The 8,937-nt window shown below is 38.4% G+C and overlaps 1 protein-coding gene across 1 annotated transcript in view; it reads right to left on the bottom strand.

Annotated features, from left to right (window-relative positions):
• Nucleotides 1-8,937, bottom strand: part of LOC122354637 (inactive N-acetylated-alpha-linked acidic dipeptidase-like protein 2) — a 192,444-nt gene that overhangs the window by 60,598 nt on the left and 122,909 nt on the right. The window contains 2 exon segments of the mRNA XM_043252897.1: nucleotides 1,534-1,739; nucleotides 3,107-3,199. Coding sequence (XP_043108832.1) covers nucleotides 1,534-1,739; nucleotides 3,107-3,199 — 299 coding nt within the window.

The following is an 8,937-nucleotide window of genomic DNA, read 5'->3' as shown; positions in this document are numbered from 1 at the left end:
CAGAATAATTTCATTAACACTCCAAAATCATCCATCTGTCTGATTGAATCTTCATGGCTTGCTGATCATGTTAGCAAGCTTTTGTATGGCTGCTCAAGGCTAATCTGTACTATTTTTGTTTTTCCTCCATCGCTTTAGTTGTCAAACTGAGGAAGTGAAAAAGAGAAGTGCTTTTGACCTACTACTAAACTCGACCCTGCACATTGTTGACAGATGCTTCTGTCACGTAATATTTATGATGTATTACACAAATTCAAGCAATTTTTATCTACGTCTAAAATATGAAGATTATATCCAAATTGGTGGCTATAAAGTCACCTGGATGGATCTTGCTCATCATTTGCCCTTTCCATGTTGATATTTTGTTTATTTTTAAATAAATAAATGAATTTAAAATAACAGTACCATGCTTCGACTCCAAAAGCAAACCTGCACATACAATTGGCTACAGTGAACAGCTGAAGTTTAAACTAGAGGCAGTAAAACACCAACAACCTTTTTTTTTACTTTTCACACTATGATGATTATGATTAAAGGGGCATACTATTGATAAGATTAGGAAATGAAGTCAAACACTTTGACTTCAAAATATATATATATATGGCTTTTTTGACATGGTAAACCTAAGACGTTCACCCAGTACGGAGTTGCACTTGTTAATCAAAGCTTTTGAGACAAAACCAGAAAAACAAAAAAGTCTCAATAAAAGAGCTCAAAGACTTGTTCAAACAAGCTAAAGTGGGGAAAAATGTGTTTTTATCTCCCGCTTGCTTCTGACGACATTGGTTTGGATAGGTTTAGTGTAGGCGCGATGAAGCATTAACCATTTTTGGCAACTCACCAGCCATTTAATTTCCTAACTTTGATACCACACTGTAAAAAACTGGCAGCTGTGGTTGCCGGAATTTTACCGTAAAAAAATATGGTAACAACATTTTTAGTGTTAAGTTAAAATTACAGTTAAATACCATAATTTCATGAACTGATATAATGTTAATACACCAACCTGTTAAAGTACTGAATTCTGTTTTGTACCTTTAGAAATACACTTATAACCATCAAATGCAAGTGGTGAGGAGAAAGTCACGTGATGAACCAAAGCTCATCACAAGCAGCTTTTGAATAGTAACATATATGGAACATGCACAGTGTCATTCACACAAACGCCTAACACCATCATGCTAGGACTCATTAAAGTGAAATATACAATAAACATTAGATATAACATACAACCCAAATAACCATAACTGATAAGAAAAACTAAGAAGAAACGTGGCTAGTGTCAGGTTTCCCTGATAATTAAACGGTAAATTACTGTTAACCATTCAACGGGTTTTTACTTTAGCATTTTCACAGTTGTTTTCTGTTAGTATCACAGCCATTTTTACAGTGCAGCAACAAAAACACTGGCCCAATATTTTTATTGGTTTGACGCCACTCTGAATGGTTTATAAAATCTACAGTCATTTAGCAGTGATGTGAACACATGCACGTTTTTTCCAGTGAGCCTGGACCGGAATAGTCAAATATTACCTTCCCCCACTCAAAAGAGCCGATGTTGCCCAATGAGGTTCCCCCCCAGGAGCAGAAGACGATGGTGCGGTCGGGCTGCCAGCCCGCACGGGTTTGAGCCGTCATGGAAGCGATGATCTGAGTCATGACTGCAGAGCCTTTCCCCCAGTCCGCCAACGCACCCTCGTACCAGCTGCCATGACGACTGCCAACCAGTACATATCGATCTACAAGGGGAAACAGAGCGGGAACACTTACACACAAAACAAGAAACAAACTCTCACGCACCGACAAACATGTTCACGCAGGCGGAGGGTCAATCAACTGCATGGGTAAAGCGTCTTGATGAAAACTAGGAGGAACCTTGTCTTTTTAAAAACCTTGTCTTATTTTAAATAGATACATTTGCTAGTGTAACCTAATATATTTGTCTTGATTAAATGAAGTGAAGGCAACATATTAGAATTACTTCTGTAGAACGGCTGCTGAAAAGTCAGTTTTGTGATCAAAAACCGTTTACTGTATTTTCCCAGTCAAATAAATGCAGCCTTGGTGAGCATGAGGGATTTGTTTTAGAAACAAAATCTGTGTGCACTGTACACACAGAGTTATAGTTATGCTTCCCCTGGTTTTGCACACCTTCACATGCATCAACAACATACAAACCAGAAAAGGAACAATTTCTCGTGCAATTAACCGTGAGCTATAAGCGGCACTGGGCCACCTCTGACTGACAGCTAGCGAGGGTAGAAACAGACTCATCGAGCTGACAAGAGCAAAGAACTAAGGAATAATATAACCCACCTGTCCTCTGGAGTACCGCTGCGGTCTTAAGGGAAGTTATTAAAATGACATCGACGTGATAAATAAAGAAGACAGTCAAATGCCAGATAAATGAAAGGTAAACATGTTATAAAAAGACAAAAAGTCAAGTAGAAGAACGCCTCCGCGAGATTTGCGATATGTAATTAGTGGTTGGGCGACCAATTATGACAGGAAAAGAGTGCCGTAAATCTGGGAAGTAAATCACGGTGGGCTTAAATGCATGGACACAGTGACTTTTACAGTCATAGGGGCCGGGGTGAAAGATTAAACGCTTTCATTACATCAGACGTACGATTAAATCATCCTGAAGGTGAAAATAGTGGTCCGTAATTAAAAGCCTATTTTCGGCAGCCAAGTGACCTGCATTTGGACAGTGGCGGCCGACGTTGTTTTAAGAGATTAGTTTGTCATGGCGCTGGGAGGAAAAAGGGCTGTTTCAGCACGTGGGCTCTGATTCGGCTTTATTCGCCCCCTGGACTTGCGCTTTTTCAGCGGATGAAGGAGAGAATGCTTAGATTGCACTCTTGTTTCGCTCTGCTATCACAAATACAATAAAGCACTGTGACAAAGCACTGTGTCTTTGTTATGTCAGACCAAAGAGCGCAGCGGTTTAGGACCATGCCTGGGACACGCTGGCAATACCACAGATAAAATGAGAGCGATTCGTTTTTTTAAATGAAATAATCTTGCATTAACTATGGCAAAAAGCCCTTTTGAGTTTGTAAAATTCGGGTTACAAAAGCACTGTTTTGGTTTTGTGCTGACCTACCTGGATTGGTCTTGCCTTTGAGATATCCAATAACGTTGTGCACACTCTTGAAGGATGCCTGGTTTTCGATGGTTAGATTTATGATTTTTCTTGCTGAGGAACAAACAGAAATTCCAAACAAATTAGTCAAGGTTATGGGACATTGACAGGTCCAAAAGTTCAAATGCAGCTACAAGAGAAAAAAAAAGGAAAAGAGATTGAGTCTTCAATCAGTCAAAAAGCACAGAAAAGGATATAAAAAAATACAATAAAATAAAAATACTGGAACTAAATCCAACAACATATATTTTAATTATGAAATGTATATAATATATATGTAATTATATAATCTACAAAAGTACAATTTAATATTTAACAACAACAACAACAACAACAATAATAATAATAATACATGCATCAAATGCAAGCGAAGGGTCAGTTTTTTTTTTTTTTTCAGAAAAGAAACAAATCAAAATTAAGTGCATTTTTCTACATACAGGTAAAAAAACCCAGTTTTGCTTGTTACGAACCAAAAATATTCATTATATTAAAATACTATTTTTTTTACTTCATGATTTAAGAATTTTTAGATATTTTGGCTGAAACAAAGTAAAAAAAAAAATCTAAACTAGACGAGCATTTTTTGCACATTCTTCTCTATTAAATCGCCTCCTATTATAAGACAGAGCAGATAGCCTTTGCTTTCACCACGCATTTCCGTGTTGCAGAGAAAGTGTACACCATCAGAGCAGCTTAAAAATGTGCCGCCACTGTTCGGCTCACACTCTTACCAATTACACATAAAGGCTCGGTGTGATGGAGTGAATATCAATGAGGCTGATATCCCAGCAGATAAAAAGAAGAAACACCTGGCCCTGGTACACATCCCAAGCCACTTTGTCTCAGGCTCTTACAGCGACATCGCTGAGCCAACATGGAGATGTAAAAATCCTGCAGCGGCCAAGCTTCTGGTTTAAGACAGAGATGGAATTGAAAATTCCTTTTCATGAAAGCCTCAGGATCGCAGGCAGATGCATCAGCTTTGGTGTGCAATGTACACAGTAAGAGGCTTTTTTTTTATTATTTCCTGTATATGTGAACATTAGGAAATAAAGATGAGGTTTGGTACCTCAGATGTAAGATGAAAACGCCGCTGATGTGTACAAATGTGTTTTTTTTTTTACTCTTTGAGAGTAATCAAATTCACTCAGAAAATTCAGCGGGCTTCACACAGTCCCACAAACCCCATTTATCAACCCTGACAACAGCACAAATGACTTTGGGTAAAGAGCAGAAGATGTATATGCAGTTGTAAGGGAGTGTTTAAAAGTGCTGGCGTGCACACGGGTCGCCGTGTGACAGATTTGCCCATTAATCATCAATAGGTATGAGAGGTTACCGGCTATTGAGAGAGGTGAGTGCCTCTGCGTGAGCAAAGTGAAAAAGTGATCTTGTAGGAAAAGAATGAAGAAGTCGAAAGCTGCAGGGGCTCATGTTTTATAAAAGACCCTGAATAAGATGTTCCTTAGAAGTATATACTGTATAAAAAAAACTTGGAGCTCATATGCGATGAAGAACACGAACCACAGACCAGAGAAGAAGCCGATTCACAACCAGGGTGAACACGCAAACCGGGGGCAACTTAAGGGAACTGAGGAAATGTGTTACATTTGTTAAACCTACAAAGTAGAAAATTACGATTTAAGAAAATATTAAATTAAATTAGATGCGTGTTGATTTTCATTTAGGCTTTTGTTCACATTTAAATAATATCAGTGTTATTGACTTCACCTGTAAGTGGTCACTGTCACGCTTAAAAGATGTACGTAAGTGCGTTCATATATTTTAGTAATGACTAAACAGAGCGGCAATGCAGTTTCAAAACAGTGGCGATGAGTGAGGACATTTTTGCTTTATTCATTTTTTGATTTATAAACGACGCGAAAATTCAAGCGAAGCACGAATTAGTGTTGTTACAAATAAAGAATAAAGAAATTAAAAAAGCACAGTACGTTGAACAGAACCCAAAAGCAAAAAAATGAAGGGTTGCGAGTTTTAATAACCCTGGTATTATGTGTATACTAGTTGAGTGTTCCATGTCGTCTTTTATTTCCTGAAGCGAATTGAAAATAACAATCATTCATTTAATTAATTAATTTAACTACAGTGGCAAACTCACAGTTAGGGCAGGTTTAGGGTTAGCAGAATAAGTTTGCATACTTGCAAAGCTTGGTAACACTTCATTTCGATAGTCATTTTACTAACAGTAAGTAAAGTTATTTCAACTAGCAGTTATTGGAGTATCAGTAGACTTAGTAACTTAATACTAATCAGTGCTTAATAACTTCTAACACTTTACACAACAACATACTGACTATGAGAAACAAAGTCAGTGTGTTGTCTGTTGTGAACCCACCAAAATAAAGTGTTAGAAGATATTAGACAATGTATACTTGCTAAAATTACTGCTAGCTGACATGTAGTTGCGAAGTTGCTTACTTTTATTAGAAAGTCTAAAGTGGACTTAAAAAAAAAAAAAAAAAGTGTTACCCAAACTAGTTAAAGACATGCTTTTTGGGTGCAAATTCCGTAATGGTGCAAATACAACTGTGTCCATGCCTTTTCAGCGCTAATTCATCACTGTGAGTCTTTAGTAAATCCTGACAATACTATTTTAACTCCTAGCACACATCTGTTAACTGTCCCTTCAGACTTAAGTCAGCATAACCAGCTCTTTATCACTAACCCCGCATCTAACAAGACGTTATGTCAAAGCCAACAAACAAAAAGTATATAATTACTAGTAAAGCGCACAATAGTTTTACCATTATTTCAAGCCACATTTCATACCATAAAGCCATCATTCAGCATTCGGAGCACTGCACAAGTGTGTTTTATTTCTCATGAGGTGGGAAATGGAGAGAGCAAAACCGATATAGGACGGGTTACCTACGCGCCGCAATCAATAGCGTCATAATTAAAGGAGCGGGTGTGTTTCGATAAAGCTATTCCACACCGTTTTCTGCCAGCGAGCTGTAATTGCATAGAAATTTATTATACTATGAGTTTTCATCTGGAGCACAGCGAGGAGGGGAACACAAGCCCCACAGACGTTCATAGAAAGCACTAATATATTTGGACCCTATCTTGATTTGATTTCTTTACGGTGAATAAATGGATGATGGATCTGGCCGCCTGATCCACTGGAACAAAACACACTCTCACACACAATAATGAATAAATGTCATTCAGGACTATGTCGAAGCATTTTAGATCTTTTCAAAGCCACTGACAATGCATTACCGGCCTCCTAAAAACGGAGTCAAATGCAAAGAGTTGCCGCTCGCATAGTATGCGCTTTTGCGGCTAATGTCTCATTTCCCTGGCAAGGAGGCGCTGACGCAATTAGAGCACGTTTTAGTGATACAGTGAGCCTTAATTGAAAGGGAATGGAATGAAAGAGGGGAGACAGATGGAAACAAATGATTTGAAACCTCTGGAGTGGTCAAAGCTCGGCCCAATCAATAGAGCACAGATTACTAGCTTCAGAGCGTTTGATCCGGTTAATGGAAGAGAGGTGCAGGCTCGGGACCGGCCTGGAGCGGGTCACGGCTGGGAGCTTTCAGACTGAGAAGAGAACTGGAGTGGTGGGAGAGAGCCGGGGGAGAGGCGTCCCTCCCTCTCTGCGGGATCGATGGCGCTCGTGTTGCCGCTGCAGGTTTTCGGCAGACATTGATCGCTGGACATCGGGCTGGTGACAGAAGACAGGTTGTAGCGGCCCGTGTTCCAGTCAGAGTTGGAAAGTGACAAGCACACACTTGTGCATGGGTCCAGAAGTACGCTCATAACTTACATTTTTAGTCTGCATTGCACGATTTTTCATAAACCTAAGTGAAATGTCGAACTGAAACATTTCACATATTCGTAAATATTTTTTATAAAAAAAAATTTTTCATTTAAAAATGTTCTAAATACTAAAACAGATTCATAAAACCATTTAAAGACATCTGTGCCCAGCTGCGCTCATCATGGGTCATAATGTGTGCACTACTTACCAATTTGTACTCTTGAGACAGTGACTCATCAAAACAGGGTAGTTCATGAAAGTTGCAACGATATGTTTGTCTGACTACATTTCACTGCATTTCCATTAGAGATGATTTGGAAATAGAAAGAGACCGTAATAGCACAGATATGCAACCTCCGAGTTCAGTGCTGTCATAACATATAGACGCACATCACTGCTCAAAGCGGATGCTTAGACAAAATTTGGCATCAGATCTAAAAATGTATAAATGTACTGACAGACTTTCACAAAGGCAAAGTTTCAAGCACACATGATCCTCGTGAGAACACCGCGTTGTGGTACTGTCATGAATGTGCATCAAAGTCTGACACGGAAGAGAAGAAATTGTTGAATGAATTAGTTACTTTAGTTTTTTGGACATAAATAGTATTTTCATAGCTTCATAAAATTAAGCTTGGAGCACTGATGTTATGGATTATTTAATGATGTCCCTTGCTATCTTTCTTTGCCTTGAATCTGGTAGTTCCCTTGAATATATTCAGAAGTGCGTTCAAAGATTTCTTAAGCCCTTATGGGTTTGGAACGACATAAGGAGAAGTAATGACATCATTTTTATTTCGGGGTAAACTATGCCTTTAAAGCAAAGAAGTGAGCCATAAGCATGTGCCTGCATTTACCCCAAAATCAAAACATTATGCATCCTGATGCTGTTCCAAACCTGTGTGACTTTCTTTTTCCAGTGGAACACAGAGAAAAAAAAAATCATCTGATGATATTGGCACCTGATGATGCCTTGCCGTTTTCACTTTTGACTTGCTTATGTCTAGAAGACATAACGTTCAATAATATCACCAATTTGATGGGCAGTGGCCCTATTGAACAGTAACAAAACTTTAAATGAACTGAGCTAAAATTTGTCTTCTGTTTCACAGCTAAATCAAATTTGTCAATGTTCTCTTGACTCCATGTTCTGTGAGTTCCTTGCCCCTCGTGATCATGTCGTGCTAAACTTGTCTGTGTGTTATGTTCTGATTGATTTTGTTGTTTTCTCTTGGCCTAGTATAAAAGATGTTAACACTCACCCAAGATTATTGATTATTGAATAGCCATTCCTTGTTTCCATGTTTACCCTTTCTGTGTTTCTAATTTGCCTGTGTTCTTGATCCTTGGACCGTTTCCTTGTTTTTTGATTGATTGCTGCCTGTCTTGCCCACTGCATATATATTGGATTACTCTTTTGCCTCTGCCTTGGATTACGCTGTTTGCTGGTGCTTTGCCCTGCCTGTTTTAACCCTATTTGCGAATAAAAACCTCATGTTTGGATCCTCTGACTCCTGAACTATTTAGTCTAGAACTACAGTAGTCTTATAATCTTGTTCACACTGTGCAAACACCTCCTGTGCACTTACTGTACCCCCGATTTCTCTCAACATGGCAACATGAGAGCAGTGAAGATGTGGGAAACTAAGTTAGTGGTGTTACTTATTTGAAGAAAAAAAAAAAAAAAAAACGATTTCCTTCTAAATTAAAAAGTAATGTTACTTTACTGCAATAGTTAAAGTAATCTGCGCACAAAGCTTGCATTGCTTGTAATGAGCTACCCACAACACTAGTTACTTTATAAACATATGCACCAATTTCTTCTCAAGTTCCCAAGAAGAAAAGAATTTGGAAGGACCTAAGGGTGGGTAAATAATGAGCAGTTCTGGTTTATTGTTGAACAATTTCTTTAATGTCTGTTTTGGAGCTTCAAGATTTTTCTTTAAACCCATTTCCTTTCGTTTTGTCGCTGGGGCCGTAAATCCTTTACTTTCTATCAAACCAA

This window comes from Puntigrus tetrazona, chromosome 11 (assembly GCF_018831695.1).
Source record: "Puntigrus tetrazona isolate hp1 chromosome 11, ASM1883169v1, whole genome shotgun sequence".
Lineage (NCBI taxonomy): Eukaryota > Metazoa > Chordata > Actinopteri > Cypriniformes > Cyprinidae > Puntigrus > Puntigrus tetrazona.
The sequence above is the reverse complement of the archived record's forward strand: the minus strand, read 5'-3'. Positions and strand labels throughout refer to the sequence as shown.